This window comes from Brachyhypopomus gauderio, chromosome 2, assembly GCF_052324685.1.
Source record: "Brachyhypopomus gauderio isolate BG-103 chromosome 2, BGAUD_0.2, whole genome shotgun sequence".
In the NCBI taxonomy this organism is placed as follows: Eukaryota; Metazoa; Chordata; class Actinopteri; order Gymnotiformes; family Hypopomidae; genus Brachyhypopomus; species Brachyhypopomus gauderio.
This window is the reverse complement of record NC_135212.1, coordinates 2,389,548-2,409,760: the sequence shown is the minus strand read 5'-3', so window position 1 is coordinate 2,409,760 and position 20,213 is coordinate 2,389,548. Positions and strand designations below refer to the sequence as shown.

The 20,213-nt window shown below is 43.6% G+C and overlaps 2 protein-coding genes across 3 annotated transcripts; one reads left to right on the top strand and one right to left on the bottom strand.

The window, feature by feature from the left end:
- The first annotated feature begins 9,349 nt into the window (after positions 1–9,349).
- On the top strand, positions 9,350–18,741 carry gtf2f1 (general transcription factor IIF, polypeptide 1). Of its 2 annotated transcripts, none has more exons than XM_076982326.1 (14): positions 9,350–9,608; positions 9,929–9,988; positions 12,793–12,836; positions 14,559–14,631; positions 14,772–14,965; positions 15,039–15,209; positions 15,298–15,512; positions 15,604–15,760; positions 16,055–16,113; positions 16,194–16,325; positions 16,503–16,576; positions 16,664–16,802; positions 17,084–17,216; positions 17,317–18,741. In XM_076982326.1, exons 2-14 carry the CDS (start codon positions 9,977–9,979, stop codon positions 17,519–17,521), a joined length of 1,608 nt encoding a protein of 535 aa, XP_076838441.1. In that variant the 5' UTR covers positions 9,350–9,608; positions 9,929–9,976; the 3' UTR covers positions 17,522–18,741. The 2 variants fall into 2 exon arrangements, with proteins under 2 accessions (XP_076838441.1, XP_076838442.1); XM_076982327.1 differs by having other exon boundaries at positions 9,879–9,988.
- alkbh7 (alkB homolog 7) lies at positions 17,996–20,178 on the bottom strand. The gene is made up of 4 exons (XM_076982328.1): positions 19,777–20,178; positions 19,224–19,397; positions 19,009–19,133; positions 17,996–18,808 (listed from the first exon to the last, which is right to left on the bottom strand). Exons 1-4 carry the CDS (start codon positions 20,053–20,055, stop codon positions 18,688–18,690), a joined length of 699 nt encoding a protein of 232 aa, XP_076838443.1. The 5' UTR covers positions 20,056–20,178; the 3' UTR covers positions 17,996–18,687.
- Positions 20,179–20,213: the final 35 nt, after the last annotated feature.

The following is a 20,213-nucleotide window of genomic DNA, read 5'->3' as shown; positions in this document are numbered from 1 at the left end:
GTTCTCTTATCTTACTCACATGATCACTCCAGGTGGTGCTATAGATCACCAGATCATCCAGGTAAGCATCACACCCTCTCATACCCGCTAAAACACGATTAACAAGCCTTTGAAAAGTTGATGGGGCATTTCTGACCCCAAAAGGCATCACTTGGTACTGCAGGAAATTGTCAGGTGTTACAAAGGCAGTGAGTTCTTTTGCCCTAGCAGTCAAAGGAACCTGCCAGTACCCCTTTAAAAGGTCAAACTTGCTGACATACGTCGCAGATCCTACACGGTCCACACAATCATCACACCTGGGTAAAGGGAAACAGTCTGGTTTTGTAACAGCATTTAATTTTCGATAGTCAGTGCAGAAGCGATATGTACCATCCGGTTTATCAACAAGTAGACAAGGAGAGCTCCAGGCACTAAAACTGGGCTCAGCAAGATTATTAGTCAACAAGTACTCCACTTCCCTACACAACAACTCCCTCTTCCTTGGGTTTACACGATAGGCATGTTGTTTAATGGGGGATGCCCCAGCCACATCAATATCGTGCTCAACCAGCGAGGTACGAGTTGGGATATCGGGAAAGAGAGATAGAAATTCACTAATGAGGCCAACAATATCATCCTTCTCCTCATTAGAGAGATGGGAAAGATACCGAGACAAATCTGCCAGAACCTCAGAGTTCTGAAGGCGCCCGACCACAATTTCATAGGGTGGTCCACCAACACCTTCATCCAATTCTTTACTGACAATACTCAAACAGCAATCCCTCACCACAGCGGGCTCACCCTCCTTAGAGCCCTCAGGCACAACAGGAGCCAATCCACCAGATGCTGGCAAAACAGATGGGAAGTAAGGCTTTAAGAGATTGATGTGACAAACTTGCCCCTTTTTACGCTGATCAGGAGTACTCAGCAAATAATTATAATCAGGAAGACACTTAATGATTTCATAAGGGCCACTAAACTTAGCCTGAAATGGACTGGTCGGCAATGGTAACAGCGCCAACACCTGGTCACCAAGTTTAAACTGCCGATGTTCCGCTTTACAGTTAAATAAAGTCTGCATTTTAGACTGTACCTTCCCCAACCTGCGCCTGGCAGCCGCTCTAGCCTCATACAGACGATACCTGAAACCAGAAACATAATCCACGACATTAACTGGAACCTCTGTAGCACTCCACTCATCAGCTAAAACAACTGTTGGCCCCCTCACTGTATGTCCAAAGACAAGTTAATTAGGGCTAAAACCAGTGCTCTCTTGTACAACCTCCCTAATAGCTAAGAGTAACCAAGGTAAACCTTCCTCCCAATCAGCCCCAAGCTCAACGCAATAAGATCTTAGAAGAGATTTCAGGGTCTGGTGGAAGCGTTCCAAGGCACCCTGACTTTGAGGATGATAAGCACTTGAAATATTATGTTTGGTTTTTAGCTGACTTAAAGCCCTAGCGAACTGTCTTGACATGAAATTAGAGCCTTGATCACTTTGAATAACTTTGGGAATGCCAAAAATAGATATAAAACTAATGAGTGCTTTAAGCACAGATTTTGCTGTAATCGATCTGAGAGGGTAAGCTGCAGGATAACGCGTAGACTGGCACATTACAGTCAACAGATACGACCGCCCACTCTTGGATCGAGGCAGTGGTCCCACGCAGTCAACAAGCAGATGCTCAAAGGGACTAGAGACAACTGGGATCGGACATAATGGAGCCACAGGAACCTTCTGGTTAGGCTTGCCAGTTAATTGGCAGACATGACACGTTCTAACAAAAACGGACACGTCCCGCTTTAGCTTGGGCCAAAAGAACCTGCGTGTTATTCTATCGTACGTCTTCCTAACCCCTGTGTGTCCAGCCATACCATTATGAGCTAGCTCCAAGACGGCTTTCCTGAATTTACAGGGTACTACTACCTGTAACACCGTGTTGGTAAATGTGTCACACCGGAAAGTCCATCGTCTACACAACAACCCATCTTGCAAATAATATCCTGGTGTTGAGTCACATGCTTCATCTCTTGTTGCGGCTAAAGCAAACAAGGATTGAAGGGTGGAATCAGCTAACTGTTCTCTGATCAGCTCTTCCCGAGACACCTCAAATAGATCAGACAAAGAACTGTCCATTCCTTCAGAACCCACCCCTGCTAACAGAAGCCGGTCCTTGCTCCCTTCTGCCACCAGAAGATCCACACTGGACTTATCCGGCAGTTCGGAACCTTTACTGCCTTCTACAGGACTGTCAACAGTAGGTAGTATCTCAGCTACAGGTAACTGTGAGGGACTCCAGTCTACTGTTTCTGGTCTAGCAACAAAAGTGTCCTCTAAAGATACATCCGCACCAAGACCCCCACGCCTAGCCATAGCACGAGTCACAGCACACGAAGGGAAAACGTAAGGATATTTTCGTGAACACTGGTCAGGTGGTTGTAACAGCTCAGGTGCAGACCCTACAATAGGCAGTGAGACTACCTCAGTACTGCCCCACACCTTTCCCCCAGCTAAATCATTACCCAAAATAAAAGAAACTCCAGCCACGGGGAGTGACTGCCGCACTCCAACTACAACGTCACCAGAAACGAGTTTAGAGTCTAGATGAATCTTATGGAGGGGTACCTGAAGCGATGTCATTTCAATACCCCTTACCAAAACATGAGTTCCTGTGGCTGTTTGGTGAGAGAGTGGCAAAACCCCAGCTAACAAAAATGACTGAGCAGCCCCTGTATCTCGTAGTACACAAACTGGCACACGCTGTTGTTGTCCTAATAAAGACACAAAGCCTTCGGTCATAAAAGGGGTGTAATCAGTATCACCCTTGTCACCAACTCCAGTCAAAGTAGACCCAACAACCTTCCCCACATTACCTAAGGGTAGCAAACTACAGTCACAAGACGAAATCAACCCCACAGATTTAGTCATTTTCCCCTTGTTGATGAGAACTGCGCAGTTTGTCACCTTGTGTCCCAACTTCTTACAATAGAAACATCTCACGTCGGACTTACCAGCAAGAGTGTGGCTAATATTACTAGAAGAGGAAGATGGTCGTGGAGAATTCTCCCCACCAGGTGGATGTGGTCTACTTCTAGTAAAATCTCTCAATCTGCCCTGATAACTACCTCTGTGGATATCAGGAACCCGTTTGTGTGTTAGCACATACTTATCTGCCAGAGCAGCAGCTTCGTCCAAGTCCTTTACTTCCTGTTCATTTAAATAAACAGCAACAGATTCAGGGATACAATTCATAAAGTCCTCCAAGAGAACCAGCTGTCTTAATTCCTCCCTAGAGTCAGCCTTTCATGCTGTACACCATCTATCAAACAAGCCCTGTTTCTCCCTAGCAAGCTCAACAAAGGTCAGCGAATCTGATTTCTTAAGATTCCTGAACCTTTGGCGATAAGCTTCAGGTACTAGCTCATATGCATGTAGTATGGTTGATTTCACTACCTCATATACTTTAGCCTGATCACTGCTCAAAGCAGAGAAAACCTCCCGTGCTTTACCACTAAGTACACATTGTAACATAAGTGGCCACATTTCCCTAGGCCAATCTAACGTAGTAGCCACCCTCTCAAAGTGTGCAAAATATTTATCAACATCCTTCTCTAAGAAGGGTGGAACAAGGCGGATGTTCTTACTAACATCAAACACAGAAGAAGTGGATACTAAGGGAGAATGGGTAGCACCAGTTGGAGACTCGGCTCGCTTTATTGCTACCTCAAGCTCAAGCTTTTTAATAGTGAACTCATGCTGCTGACGCTCCCGTTCATGCTCCAAGCGTTGAAGCTCTAAGCGCTGTTCAAGCCTACGAAGCTCCAAGTCCCTCTCTATTTCAAGTTCTTTTACTTTTAAAGCTCTAACTTCTATTTCTGCCTTCCATTTCTCAGACTCCCAGCTTTCACCTGAATACTGTGGTTGACTTGACTCTTCATCTCCAGATAAGCCTACTGTCTCTTTAAGGACAGCTTTCTGGACTAACTGACTTTTAATAGCCAGAACAAGTGTTTCTTTTAACTTTCCTTCCTGAGCCGTGATTATTAAGTCAAAATATTCAACCACCTTCCATAGCTGATCTTTAGTTAACCGCCACAAAGACTCTTCGGACGGGTTAGCAATAAAATCTTCGGAAGTTGCCATAACATTAATAGTAATCTATGCAACACAAGTAGCTAAACACACAACCCACAAGAGACACTAAATGCAAGCCACCTATCCTTTCAAATGGGCACAACCCCAATATAAAAATCATCAATGTGTCTCATTCAATAACCAGAGCAAATGGAGCATACAACCGAATGTACATGAGGAAAATTAATAAGAATAAAGCATAATACAGGCTACAATGATCCTCCTCTTCCACCGCATGCAGGTTGCACTCCTACAACGGGATACAAACCAAACAGACTGAAATAACTAGCTCACCTCTCCTCCCAACAACATTTATAGTTCACGCCTGCATTTACCACCGTTTAACTGCAAGCAAACCTCCTCTACTCTAACACAATAGCAACCACATTAGCCTCTACACATGCTTAAGTAATCTACATGTCCGTATGTAACTTGTATTCGTCCATTAGACTACAAAACAACGCGCATAAAAAAAAATAAATCGGCGCGTTTTAAACAAAGCGGGAACCCACTAACACAGATACTAAACAAACACTACCGACTACTCACCATCCACAAGCCAGGCAAAAACACTCCACACATCCAGCCGAAACCTCAGTTGGTCGCATCTAAACTCCCCCATGTAGTTCTCCGGTAAATTAATCTAACTAGTCTTCCAGGGCTTGCCGGCCTCGGGGCGGCTGGTTAACGCTGAACTCGCTACAGCATACAATATACTGCGCGAAGCGTGCCCCCAACAGGAGTATAAAACTCCAGACCAGGATTACCCCTCAAAACAACAAACTAAAATAAAAAAACACAGTGCTCCGTTGGAAGGGAAACCCCAGCTGAAGCACGTCTAACCAGAGACTACACACTAATTGCAAGACCAACAGAAGCTCACCTGAATGCCCCGGAATGCAATCCCGTTCTACTGCCTGCTTAGAAAACAATCCCGGACGAGCCCCCAATTATGTTACGGCCTGGGCTCGTCCACACGCCGCAACATAAGAAGGGAACAACAACAGGGTTCAAGTACCAAAGTAATCTTTAATAAGTCAATTCCAAAAAATGTCTAGGGTATGAATATATGTTAGTGGTGGTTAAGTGGGTGTATCTGAGTGTGTCAGTAAGTGATCAATGTAGAGGAGTAAGAATAAGGTTGGATAAAAGTAGGAGAGGGAGAGAAGGAGAAATCAAGCAGCCCAACAACGTGCCCAAACAAAGAAAATAAATGCCCCCCCCCATGAAAGAAAAAGCCCCAGCTTATAAACAGTACCACCAAGGTGTACTCAATTATCTAATTAGACCAATCAGACCCAGCCCTGCCCGTGCACTGACAGTCTAGAACCTGAAGGGGACCCATGGGGTCGTAACAGGACGCAGGAGAGAGTACACAGTTAAGAGTACTCAGTTGAGTGGACGCAGGAGAGAGTACTCATTTGAGAGTATGCAGGTGAGTATGCAGTTGAGTGCACAGTTGAGATTACACAGGTGAGAGGACGCTGTTGAGTGGACACAGGACAGAGGACTCCGTTGAGTGGACGCAGGAGAAAGTATGCAGTTGATAGTACACAGTTGAGTGGACGCAGGAGAGAGTACCCAGTTGAGAGTACGCAGTTGAGTGGACACAGGCGAGAGTACGCAGGTAAGTACGCAGGTGAGTACGCAGTTTAGATTTCGCAGGTGAGAGGACGCTGTTGAGTGGATGCTGTTGAGTGGATGCAGTTGACGGTAAGCAGGTGAGAGGATGCAGTTGAGTGGACACAGTTGAGTGGACGCAGGAGAGAGTACGCAGTTGAGTGGACACAGTTGAATGGACGCAGGAGAGAGTACACAGTTGAGAGTACTCAGTTGAGTGGACGCAGGAGAGAATACTCAGTTGAGTAGACGCAGGAGAGAGTAGGCAGGTGAGTATGCAGTTGAGTACGCAGTTGAGATTACACAGGTGAGAGGATGCTGTTGAGTGGACACAGGACAGAAGACACTGTTGAGTGGACGCAGGAGTTTGAGTGAACACAGGAGAGAGTACTCAGTTGAGCAGACGCTGTTGAGTGGACACAGGAGAGAGTATGCAGGTGAGTATGCAGTTGAGTACGCAGTTGAGATTACACAGGTGAGAGGACGCTGTTGAGTGGACACAGGACAGAGGACACCGTTGAGTGGACGCAGGAGAAAGTACGCAGTTGAGAGTACACAGTTGAGTGGACGCACAAGAGAGTACCCAGTTGAGAGTACACAGTTGAGTGGACACAGGGGAGAGTATGCAGGTGAGTACGCAGTTGAGATTACTCAGGTGAGAGGACGCAGTTGAGTGGACGCTGTTGAGTGGACACTGTTGAGAAGACGCAGGTGAGAGGATGCTAGTGAGTGTGAGGGGACGCAGGTGAGAGGACGCAGGAGAGCAGACTCAGGAGAGCGGACGCAGGTGAACGGACGCAGGTGAGATGATGCTGTTGAGTGTGAGAGGATGCAGGTGAGAAGGTGTAGGTGAGAGGGGGCTGTTGAGCGGACGCAGGTGAGAGGACGCAGGTGTGCGGACGCAGGTGAGAGGGCGCTGTTGAGCGGACGCAGGAGAGAGGACGCAGGTAAGCAGACGCAGGTGTGCGGACGCAGGTGAGAGGGCGCTGTTGAGCGGACGCAGGTGTGCGGACGCAGGTGAGAGGGCGCTGTTGAGCGGACGCAGGAGAGAGGACGCAGGTAAGCAGACGCAGGTGTGTGGACGCAGGTGAGAGGGCGCTGTTGAGCGGACGCAGGTGAGAGGACGCAGGTGTGCGGACGCAGGTGTGCGGACGCAGGTGAGAGGACGCAGGTGAGAGAGCGCTGTTGAGGGGGCTGAAGTTGGGGCTGAAGTTCTCCGGCGAAGGCTACACCCCGGCCGTGCCGCCCCCACCGCAGACCGAGTACCCGAGTGGGCCCGAGGTGACGGAGGCTGTGGACCCCAGCGTGGAGGAGGAGCAGGCACTGAAGGCCGCCCTGGAGGAACAGCAGGCTGCTCTGGAGGAAAACGAACGCCTGGATGTGGATGATGATGAGGAAGAGGAGGATGACTCAGATGCACCAGAGGAAAATGGAAATGGCGATGTCTTTTAAAAACTTTTGTAATCAAATTGAACCGTTATGGTTCAGCATAGATCAGTTTTAGAGTCCTCTGATGTTATTTAGATATTTAATTTTCAGTTCCTAGCTTAAGAGACTTGGAAATGCTGTACAGTTACATGAAAATGTTTCAAATAAACAAGAAGTCTGGAAAATATTTAGCAAATCTCATTAAGCGTAATAAAGAAAAAACTTTTATTCCGACCATAAAAGCTCAGCAGGGAAAACAGTGCAGACACCTGATTAGATAAATAACACCTTTAAAAAATTTTCAAAAAGGTATACTCATCAGACAATGAAATCAACTTAGACGAAATCAATAACTTCCCGGACCATATCAAACTACCTAAATTAACTGAAAACCAAAAACAAACACTTGAAAGACCATTATCCCTAGAAAAACTTTACAAAGCTTTAAAACATATGCCCAACAGTAAAGCCCCAGGACCTGATGGATTCCCTGCTGAGTTTTATAAACACTTTTGGTCATCCTTATCTCAACTGTTTTACAGAACAATAACAGAAATCAAACAAAATGCAAAACCTCCAACAAATATGAATACTGCAATCATCTCCCTCCACCTTAAACCAAACAAAGACCCTACCCAACCATCTAGCTACAGACCATTATCATTAATGAATACAGACACAAAAATCATCAGCAAGGCGCTAGCCAACAGAGTAGAAACAGTAATTCATAATTTAATACATCCTGATCAAATGGCTTTTCTCAAAGGTCGACACTCATCCACAAATATGCGCAGATTAGTGAACATAATAGATTACACCTCACAATTGTAACCCTAAATGCAGAAAAAGCCTTTGACAGAGTAAACTGGAAATTCTTATTTACCACACTGTATAAACTCGAATTTGGAGAATCATTTATTAACTGGATACAGTCAACACCTCTCACACTCAACATCGTCCTAACACCTGCGTGCACTCAACAGTGTCCTCTCACATAAGGCTACAGTCAACACCAACGGGGTAATATCACAACCTTTCACATTACACCGGGGGACCAGACAAGGATGCTCACTCTCTCCTTATCTATTCTCTATCTTCATAGAACCACTAGCAGCAGCAATACGACAAAACACAAACATTAAAGGAATCCAAACACCTAACATGGAACATAAAATCAGTCTATATGCAGATGATATTCTACTATTCACCTATGAAATCTTATCCTACTATTCACCTATGAAATCAAAATTACGTCCATGATTATATCCATGCTATGTGGCACTGCACTCATGTTAACCAGTTTTGGAATGAAGTCACTACTCATCTATCTCAAGCACTAAATACCCAAATTCATCCAACACCTTCATTATGCCTATTAGGAGACATATCAACCATTAGCACAACACCACAAAACAATAGAATAATTCTAATGTTGCTAGTCATTGCCAAAAAAGTCATCCTCATGAATTGGAAAACAAAAAATAACATAAAAATCAATCACTGGAAAAATCTTCTAATATATTATATCCCCCCAGATACACACTTAGGGCCTACCATAAATACAGATACAGACTTAATCTAGACACAACTAACTCAAATATTACATCACAATAATTCAACATAAGCAAACTCAACTGTAGCAAATAAATCACAAGTTTATGATTCTATTACAGTCCTATTTTTTGTTAAGCAATAGGGTATATTATATATTATGTAGTACTATAATATGTTATATTATATTATATTATATTATATTATATTATATTATATTATATTATATTGCATTATATTATACTATATTATATATTTGTATATATGTATAACCCCCTCTTCCTTTTTTTCTGTCTCCCTTTACACACCCTTTTCTTCACCTCCCCCCCCCCTGCATTTAAATGTATTACATTTATATATGTTTATAAGATTGAATAAACAATAAACAATAAAGTATCAATAGTCCTCCGAAGAGAGGGGTGGTGGGAAAAATAAAAAATAAAAATAAATAAATTAAAACTAAATAAATAAACAAGAAGTCAGTCTGAGACATTTGAAATAGTTGAGTGTCACATTCTTTATTTACCTTAGAAAGCAATTCTGTATCAGTACATGTATTAATCACATGTCCTAGGTCAAGGTCGATAAATAAACCCTATCAGCACCATCACGCGGAGGCGCTGCGGCTCCAGTCCACTGGGTGGCAGTGCACACACGAACCGAAACAAGCGAAGAAAGACACGGCGTACGTCCTAGGAGACGCCTGCCTTGTGTTCAGTTAGTGCAAAATTCGCGTATTTAGGGTTGTTTTTCGATCCTCGTTTATTTTGTTTTCACTTCTGCTTCCTTCTATTTTTTCTTATGGATTCTCGAAAGCAGATGTCGTTTGGTTTTTGAGTAAATTACCCGTTTTATCCCTCAACCAAGATAGCTTGCTTACAGTAGCGTTTCGCAGGTAATTGGGTTTGCGCGCAATTGTGTGTCTGGTTTGTTTGTTTGTTTGTTTGTTTGGAGAACGTGCTGTTTTGCTATTTAAAATGTCCTACAGAAGAAAAGTGACTTGTCTGGAGTATGGTTGTGTTTATGTGGTAATGGGAAAACGGTAACTGACGTGACGATATCGTAGTTAACTCATTTAGACCGTATCGTGCTCACTAGATGTCTAAGCAATATTTTAAGAAGCATTCAGTAATTGGACGAACCATTATTTCTTGTGTTATTTGAGGTCAATCTGCGCCATGCATGGAGTAATGCTCAAATTGTGAAATCCCCCAGATTGCAAAGGGAGCTTCACTTCCATCTGAAGGAAATACGTCTACAATTATGGCATCACTGGTAATGTACAAATTAAAACTTGTACATCACAAATACTTTCTCTTTGAACGCTTGCAAAATAAGCTGTCGAACCAGCCACGTGTTCATTGTAATATGTTAAAGCAAGGTGCTAGCAAACACCAATGGTGTACTAAACGATGTGTATATGGGTCATTATCATTATAAAGTGCCTTTGAGACATTGTAATTTCGATAAGAAAAAGGTAAGATTTCCCCTTTCATTTTATAATCATGTTATTAAGCTGCCCCTTGAGTGTTAAAAATACATATTGGTCAAGCTTAAACACTTTTTATAAATTAAATACAGAATGTCAAAATATGGGCATATTGCAAAATATGTCCACCCTGTCAGGGACAAATGTAAGCTTCAGCTATATGTTTTTTATTAAATAATTATAATAAAACATACCTTTTCAGAAAGGTCTTGTGTCCCCTTCTAGTTAATACATTTCAGATAATGGGAAAATTCTTTGGGAAATACTAAAATTAGAATAAAATTACAGCTCATCTACAGCGATGGCCATAGGTCTTCATTGTTTTTAAAATAAAATGACAAAAACAAATGTAACTAGCAAAACTTTTTAATGGTTTTGTTTGGTCATCATTTGGACATCAGGAAATCACACACAGGGTTACTTTATATTCAATACATATTTAGTTTTTTTCATTAAACTTAAATTTGACAGGGTGGACATCAGCACGATAGGGTGGAAAATTACATGACAGGGTGGACAAATGCAATTCATTAAGTACAGAAAAACATTAAAAAGGATGAGTTAGGTATAAACTGTACTCAGTTAATTCATACACCAACATCAGAACACATATGCTTCTCAACAGAACATCAAAACAGAACATCAAAAAACATCTAGCGTAGGCCTACTCAACAGGATTGCCTCCAATTCAGCGATCTTAATTTCCAGTTTCTTCTTTGCACTCCTTCGCATACTTTCCCCTCTGCGTCTTTGTCTGGAAAACAAAAAGATAATTATAATGATTTTCTTTAAACATATCAATTTTTTATATCATGACTTTACCTTTCTGTACATACCTTTCTCCCTCCTCTCCTGCACTCATTTCATTACCTTTCAGTTTTTTTTGGGAGGGGGGGGGGGGTGATTTAAAGTGCTATAGTGGTTAAATTGCAGAATTGCTAAAACTTTCCGAAAGAAAATGTCGGCAGAAATGTACCACGTGTTGGGCAATATAAACTATGTGTATGGTGGGGAGGAGGTATGCCTGGTATACCTGGAGGATGTATGACCTGTATGTGAGAACATGAGGTCTTGGGCTTTAAGTGTGTATGTGCTGTAAAACATAGGGGGCACAAAACTAGAGAGAACTAAGAGTTAATGTGCCTTACACCCACTCTTGGGCAAATGTTCACACAAGTTGCCCGCACGCAGCATTGGCCAAGGAGCCAGGTTTCCATCTCTGCACCTGTTCCTTCTGTACTCTCCCCTCCCACCTTCCTCTCATTATATCTGAGATGTAATGAAAAACCCTTAATCTCTTACTAACTTAACAACTTCTAACCTGGAGGGCCCTGGCTGGGGCTGAGTTTCAGGAGTGCTGGGTGGTGTCTCTGACAAAAGCAAAACTATGGCCCTGGACTTTGCTCTGGCTGCTTTTTTTGCCTCTCTCCACTTCTTTCTTTTTGCCCTCTTCTCTCGCTCACTCAGCTCATCAATCCCCCTTTTCTTTCTAGTGTCTCTGTCCTTCTTCCACCTGGCCCTCTCTTTTTCAAGATACTGTCTTCTTCTGTCAGGGTCAGCATCACGGCGCTCCCGGTAGCGTTTTGCTATTTCAGCTCCTCTTTCACTCATAACTAAAACAGATGCAGGACACCCTTAAACCAGCAGTCTGACTTTAATTGTTATTGTTAACAAGAGGTGTGTATAATGTTATTTTATTACATTATTATTGTCATTATTGTCAAAAAACTATCCACCTGTCCCCCCTGTCATGCACCATGTCCACCCTATCAGGGAAGTATTAATGACAGGGTGGACAATGATAGGGTGGACATTTTCAGCTAAAATTTGCAATTGCTAAGCACATGGGGGCCCCTTAGCTAGCAGAGTTAGCAGTAGTGAAGGTGACCTCAAAATAAATATGACAATATTTAAAAATTTTGAAAAATAATAATATTTTAAAATATTTCTCCATGATAGGGTGGACATGTTAAGCTCGACACCATGCAACAAGAAAGACAATATGAAGAAAATTGTGAAATTAAGGTGTAAATACTTACTGATAAGGGGTCATATGTGTCAGCCATCACTGAAGATCATCAAATTGGTGGTCGTGATGTCACAGATGACATCAGCTACCGCATTAAAAGGCCAGTTACAACATAATGACAGGGTGGACACTGATTTGAGGGACATGTATTAAATACTTAATATTTATATTATATATCTGTTGGAAACTACTAGAATTACCCATTTATGAAAGTTCTTGTCAATAATAATAAGACCATAAAAAAATAATTTTAATTTTGTTTAATTTAATGACTTATTATACTCATAGTTGCTCCCACTATTGTGAGAGGGACATGGCAAAATCGCCTACACACACTTAAAGAAAATAGTACAAATTAATAAAAAATAACTCCAAGATGGTAAATATAGTATAGATATATGTGTTAATGATTATACATTTGTAATAAAAACTCAAAACATCATTATTTTACATTAAATTGAAAATAAATGTGTGATTCTGACTGGGACCTTGAAAGGCACTTTATAATGATAATGACCCATATATAAACTCTAAATGTCTTTATGTTCATTTGTGCCCTAGGGGGGTAGCAGTTCTTCAACAGAGTACATTGTGAGAGTTCCCAAGTAAGTATATCCATACAGGTGTAAACCTCTCGGTGGATTTTAGCATTACAATATGAATGCACGCACACACAAGAGGTCCTTGCAAGCAAAGTGTTTCTGAGTTAATAGGAGGAACTAGTTTGTATATGAAGATGTTAAAATCATCACATTCATTCAGTGAGTTTCCAAGAGTGTAATTATTTTTCCTTATTTCATTGCTGCCATGAATTTGGTAATGCAACCTGATATGTCATTAACACAATACACATTTGTATTAAATGCAGTAATACATGAGAATGAATTGATGACAATTGATCCTTTTGTGCCAGTTATTTTAGTGATGGTGTTAATAAAAGAACACGCAGAACTACACTTAAAATCTGAATGGTCATTTATGTTGCTCTTGACAAGGATATCCTGATGAGCATATCTGTAAGTGATTAGTGGATTAGTGCATCTTTAAAACACGCAGTCTCTGCTTCATCCTGGAGGATTTTAGTGTTTAAGTGCACTTCTAGCCACTGTTTTATTTGTAGGATGATGAATCAGTACCAATGGAGTTCTTGGCGGTTTCACGGCAGATTTTTTTAAAAATAGGTCAATGCATCCATTCTCTGAATAGATAAAATACAAGTCTGTGGATTTGTAATAGATGATGATATTTAAAAAAGAATACATATTAGTAGAATTAATCTGTAGAATTCACTGTAATATGCAAAAATGGTATCTTCATGGCTCTTCTGTTGTGTATGTAGCAATACCAAAAACCTCTTACATGTACTTGGAGTCAAAGGTGAAGGTTCAGAATGAACACAAGTTCAGTCTTCTATCCGTGGGAGGGCTTTTCTCAAGACTTGCATCAAGAAAATGCTTTAAAGCTCTCAAGACATCTTCATTAGGGATGGCAGTTTACAAACTTTCAAAGCATTTGTCCTTTCAGGCATTTAAGGATTTGTGCACAATGTGATGAGCATTTAACATATGTAGGTAAGGATTGAACAGTTGGTAAAAAAAATAAATAAAATAATGTAGTATAAGAGAGCTGCTTGATTGCTTCCTTCTAGTAAGAGTATTTTGTCCAAACAGCAGCAGCTCCGCCTTTATCAAATAGTTTAATGTTGCTCCTTTTATTTTTGTTTTGAGTGTAGAGTATTCTTCCTTGGGTGGGATTGTGCTCTTCTGGACTAAGGGATTTATGTTGCCATTCTTGGAATCAGCTTGGCAATCACACTTGGGACTACCACTTATATTACTACTTAATACTACTGCTGTTTTCTGCATCTTATCTCTGTGTCTGGTTGGTTTGCAAATACATAGTTATCTGGATCTGTCTGAATCTGGTGGACCCACAAGATCTTTGCCTTCTGGCTCTCTAACATTCTTAAATTGCTCCCATTTGGACCTTGGGAGTGTTCAGCTCATATGTTCCTGTGTATAATCTCTGTCACTTGGCTGTGTTCTCAATGTCAGTGCAGTGCTGTGACTACATGTCTTTTAAAACAATACACTGTAGATACTATATATCCAAATATGATCTTTGGATACACTATAAGAATATTTGAAGGCACTTTTTTGATCTTGAAGACTTCTGTTACATTTGTGTTGATTTTCATGCATGTCTAAAAAAAAACAATTAAGAACTGTCAGTTAAAAAGAGCCATTGTGTATATATAATGTCAAAGGGCAGAGTCTGTATCCAAGCCATGAGTTTTGCTAATGCACCACTTCTTCTGTGGCCAACAGAAATACCAGCAAGAGGTACAACATCATGGCTTTTAATGCTGGTGACAAGGTCAATTGTTCCACATGGACTCAGGTTTGTTTCAAGGGTGCTGCTTTTGTTCCAGGGTTGGCTGTCTCTCTGGCACACCTCACATTCCTGTGTGTGTCTCTCAATTCCTGCCCCCCCCCCCCCCAATTGATGCTCATGGGCTGTATGCTTTTGGATCCAAACAGGCACGCATGGAGCGAGACCTGAGCAACCGGCGGATGTACGGGGAGGAGGAGACACCGGAGGGCGCCGCAGGCAGCGAGTTTGGCAAGAAACAGCGAGAGGAGGCACGCAGGAAGAAGTACGGCATCGTCACCCGCGAGTTCAAGGTGGAGGACCAGCCGTGGATCCTCAAAGTGAACGGCAAGGCGGGAAGAAGGTATCCGGCGAGCGCGCGAGAGCGATAAACGGCAACGGCAACGCTCCGGTAGTAATGCACGCTGTGTGATCAGGTTTAAGGGCCAGAAGAAGGGAGGCGTGACGGAGAACGCCTCCTACTACATCTTCACGCAGTGCGCCGACGGGGCCTTCGAGGCCTTTCCGGTACACGGGTGGTACAACTTCACACCGCAGGCCAAGCACCGCACCCTCACGGCCGAGGAGGCCGAGGAGGAGTGGGGCAGGTGAGCGTGCGCCCCCCCCCCCCCCCGAGTAAACGGCTCCCCAAATTCACTACAGAATCGTTTTAATATCGATTCTCCTGGCGTCCAGGAGGAACAAAGTGGTGAACCACTTCAGCATCATGCTGCAGCGACGGCTGAGAGAGCAAGAGCACGGCGAGGACGAGGATGAGGAGGGTGAGAAGGGAGGCAAGAAGAAGAAAAAGAAGAAGAAGAAAGGGGGCCGAGGGGGCGAGCTGCGCATCCACGACCTGGACGACGACCTGGAGATGAGCAGCGACGACAGTGACAGCAGCGGGGGGGAGGGTGAGTGCCGCCGCCGTCGCACGATTGGTCGGTGGACGTTGCGGAGGTCGTAGCTGATCTCGGAGGCGTTTTTCCCCATCGCTGTTTGCAGATGGGGAGGGGAAGTCGAAGAGTAAGAAGGAAAGCAACACCAAAGGGAAGGGGAAGAAGAAGAAGAAGAAGAAGGGAAGCGACCAGGAGGGTGTGGAGGACAGCGACGATGGAGATTTCGAGGGACAGGAAGTGGACTACATGTCCGATGAGAGCAGGTAACGGCAGGGCTCCGGCTGATCATATAAACTCTGTTTTGTACTTAGGGAAAGTAGATTCTTGATGGAACTGCACTAAACATTCACAGCAGGCAGGCATTAGGAAGAAAATGAGTCCACAGTGGAGAACTGAAACTTTGTTTGAAATATTTGGGGATGTTTTTATTTTATTTTTTGGCAGATATATTTCCGATGATCCCAGACTTAGCTTACAACTTTGCCTCCACCTCTCATTCAGGTGAAATGCTATCTTGTACCTGATCTTCTTTGACCCGATTTTGATTTCATTTGCAGTTCTGAGGAGGAGGAGCCAGAGAAGGTCAAGCCCAACAAAGGAGATGATGTCCCTAAAGGTCAGTGGTCAAAAAGCTTGTTTAGCTTTAACCCTTCTGTATGCACCCCTTTAATCTAATCAGCAATGTTCAACTGGCAGGTATTGACGAGGCATCGGAGAGTGAGGAGGAGAGCGAGGAAGAAAACAAGAATGAGGAAGACAACAAAGAGGAGGAAGATGAAGATGATGGGAAGAAAACACCCGTACAGGTCGAGAAAAAGAAAAAGAAAGGTGTGTGTGATGGCTCCTTTATTGTCTCCTGGCTGTTTTCTTGCCATTACTTTTTGTTGAGCCATGTTAGGTTAGCTGGAGAAAGGGCCTTCATGGTGAAATGCAGCCTGTGTGTAGGTCATGTATTCTTACTGCTGTGTGTTGAGTAGAAGGACGAGGTTCTCTGGTGTCTTGCAGATAGCAGCGGTGAGTCCGAGAGCTCTGACGACAGCGACATCGACGGAGAGACGGCCTCTGCCCTTTTCATGGCGGTAAGGGTGTGTGTGTGTGTGTGGGTGTTTGGAGTGCGTGTCTGAGTGTTCCAGATGTGTGGCTGCATGACTGTTCTCTTCGTGCAGAAGAAGCGCACCCCTCCCAAGCGAGGAGGCCGGGGCTCGGGCGGGAGCTCCAGAGCGGGCAGCCGCCCCGGAACACCCTCCATCGACAACGCCGCCACGTCAAACACCCTCCGCGCCGCCGCCAGCAAACTGGAGCAAGGTCCGTGCGTGCGGAATTACCCTGGATTCATCGAGGCCAATCCCCCTTTCACCAGAGTGCATTTTAAATCCTGCAACTTGTTGTTTTTAACGACCAGGGCTGGGTTTCCCGAAACGTTCTTAGCGCTAATTACTTCGTAACCTCGTTCTTGCGTACGAGGTTAAGAAGTACTTGGCGCTAAGAACGTTTCGGGAAACCCACCCCAGTTCGTTTTTCGTTCTTGTCCGTCTTCCGCCTGCCCTGACTTGCCCGTCTTCTGTGCTCGGGCTGTGCCCCACCAGGTAAGCGCCAGGCTGCTACATCCAGCGCGGAGGCTCCAGCTGCGAAGAGACTGAAGATGGATCCGAACTCTCAGAGCCCCTCGGGGAAGAGCACTCCCCAGCCAGTCTCGGGCAAATCCACCCCCAGCTCCAGGTACCCCACCCGTTCTATGCCTCCCTACGCTCCCTTATGCCTGCCCACTCTCATGGCACCAGTTAGTGGTTTTTTCCCCCCTCTTTTATTTTGCCTCCAGTGACGTGCAGCTGACGGAGGAGGCTGTGAGGCGCTACCTCATCCGAAAGCCCATGACCACCAAGGACCTGCTGAAGAAGTTCCAGACCAAGCGCACAGGCCTGAGCAGTGAACAGACGGTCAACGTGCTCGCGCAGATCCTCAAGAAGCTCAACCCGGAGAGGAAGAACATCAACGACAAAATGCACTTCTTCCTCACCGAGTGACCCCGCCCTTAGAGACAGGAGGGAGGGCCTTGCGCACTTGTTCGGGGGGGGGGGGGCTGCCTCATTCATCACTCAGGGTTCGCTTGCCCAATGAGTGGAGTAGAGGCACATAACACCTTTTAGTTTATTCTGTGTTTAAAGAATCCTAAGAAAGGACACGTGCTAGACGGGGGTATGAGAGGACAGGTTGAGGGGTCTGGAGCTTTCACAACCCCAGTCCTGGAGTCTTCAGTATGCTTTTGTTTGTTGTTTTTCCTTCTCTCAATACAACTCAAAGTGATAGAATATAAACTGACAAGGTGAGTGTTAGGATCAGGAACCACCAGAACGGCCTGAACGTGTAAAGAATAATAAGCAGAAAATAACACTGGGGATTGATAGTTGTAAGCTTCAGCATAAGTGACAGTATGGTTGGTTTACACAAGGCTAGGAGTGTGGAGATGGACACAACACATCACAGGATGCAAACAGAAGTATTTGTTTTCAAATTTTTTATTTTAGTTCACAACTTGAAATAAAATGTGTTAATTTTTTATGAGAAACTCATCTGTGAAGTCATGCTAGCTTAAAATATGTGATCTCTACAGTCCACCAAATGTTAGAAATTCCAGTTCACTTGAGGTAAAATGTTCTTTAGACCACGTTTTTGCATATTTATATGGAGTTTGATATTCTTGATATTCATGTTTGCTGCACAGTGGAAAAGTCTAATCATGCAGAAATTAACACTGAAAATATGCAGTATCAAAAGGTTTACACAATTTCCTGTCAGTGGATGTGCAAATAATTTGTGCAAACCTCTGGGCAGCTGTGGGAGCCCAGCTGCAGTTCTAAGGTCATCTATTCATTTTAATGGCTTTGGGCAGAAACAGCCTGACCCAGAGTTGCTGGCAATCACAGGTCAAACACGAATAATTAATGAATGAATGAACTTGCCCCTTGTGTCCCAACTGCCCTCCAATAAAGAGAAAAAGCAGCAATCATATTAGGGGAGCACACATCCAGAAATCGTTGCAACATGTAGTTTATTCCACTTAACTGTGGTCATGCCACTCATTTCTGCATTTATATCTGGTGTGTGTATATATATATATATAAACGATTACAACTCTGTTGCTGCATTTCATTGGTGTACACAGCCATAGTGGCACTCTGCAGCTCCACATCTAAACAGGAAGATTGCGGCATATGACGGAGATACGTCGCTCGCGTGGCACTCTGTGTCCTGAGAAAAAAGACTCCTCGTCCTTCAGGATCTCATGGGTGAATTTAAACCGTACATCATCCCTGAGAGTGCAAGGAGAACATCATCTGGAGTACTTCTTGACATGAAGGCAATACTACACATCCACTGATGCGAAACAAAGCTTGTAGACCAAGATGGCAGTCACATTTTAGGCATTCCATATCACAGACTTGGGTACGAGGAAGACCCAGTAGGTTAGATATTAAGAAAAAGGAAATGGTGGTGTGATGTAGTTTTGTACCTCATTATGTAGAGAGAGCGACGACTTAATAGCAAATCCACGCAGTCTGCTGTGTTCTCTTCACGGACCAGTCGCATGACACTATCGGATAAAAGGCAGAGCCCAGCGATAGTACTACCGCAGAACTAGTAAGGAGACAAGGTGGACACAAATCACTGTTTAAAAGCAGATGAAAGGATGACCGACGAGAGTAGAGCGGACGGGGCGGGCCACACCTTCACACTGTCAACATGGGGCTTGATGTATCCCGTCTTATCGAGGTCCAGAACATGGACGGGTCCCAGCAGGGGGCTGCCTTCTGGAAAGGCAGTGGTTCTAACCCGAGCCAGGATTCCTGCGCACACACTACCCCACTGCAGCCGTTCTGTCTCCCTGTAACCATGAATGGCCTGAATGGCCCAGTTAAACCACATAAAAGTACTGATACATGATATATCAAAATGACTTTACTTTTGAAGTTAAGCAAGACCTTTTTAAGGGGTTAAATCATGATCACGACAACAATAATAATATTGGTACTATTATTATTGGTAAATTAGATAGTTATATCAGACAAGTTTTCCAAATTTCGACCCAGTCATTCATGCCACAGCCACAAGGATTTCAAGTATAGAAGTGTGGGGCCTATGCAATGATATATGCACATTATTGTTCTCTAAATGCTGCTGAGCCAGAATCCAGAGATAATAACGGAACATGTATTCCTGCTTCTCTACAGTAGCTCGATAACTATTTTAGACTGTGTTATTAACAGTAAAGGCTACGTACGTCATCCCAATGGTTGAACTCATATTTCTTTTTCTTTAGTCCTAGCTCCACTTCTTTGAAAAGAGCACTCTCCTCTTCCTCGGTAATAAAGTTTTCTCTGACTTCAACGTGTCCGCGTATTGCATCTAAAACGTCAACAGATGAGCCACACAACCAACTGAAATCTCCTTTAATTTCACATCTTAAAGGTGAAACGTCCGACGCGGATCTAAAATTAATGACCGGACATAGTTTCGATTTCCTGTAGAATTGTCTCAGCAGTCCTGTTATAATCCCCATTCTTCTGTAGCTATAATAACGGATATAACTGAATAATATATGCAATTTATTTAGCTAGTAACGTACGTAAAACAAATATCCGTTCAGAATGGACCTGGCCGACCCCATTTTGAAATGACAAAGAACTTTGGGAATTGAAGTTTTCTTCTTCTTCTTCT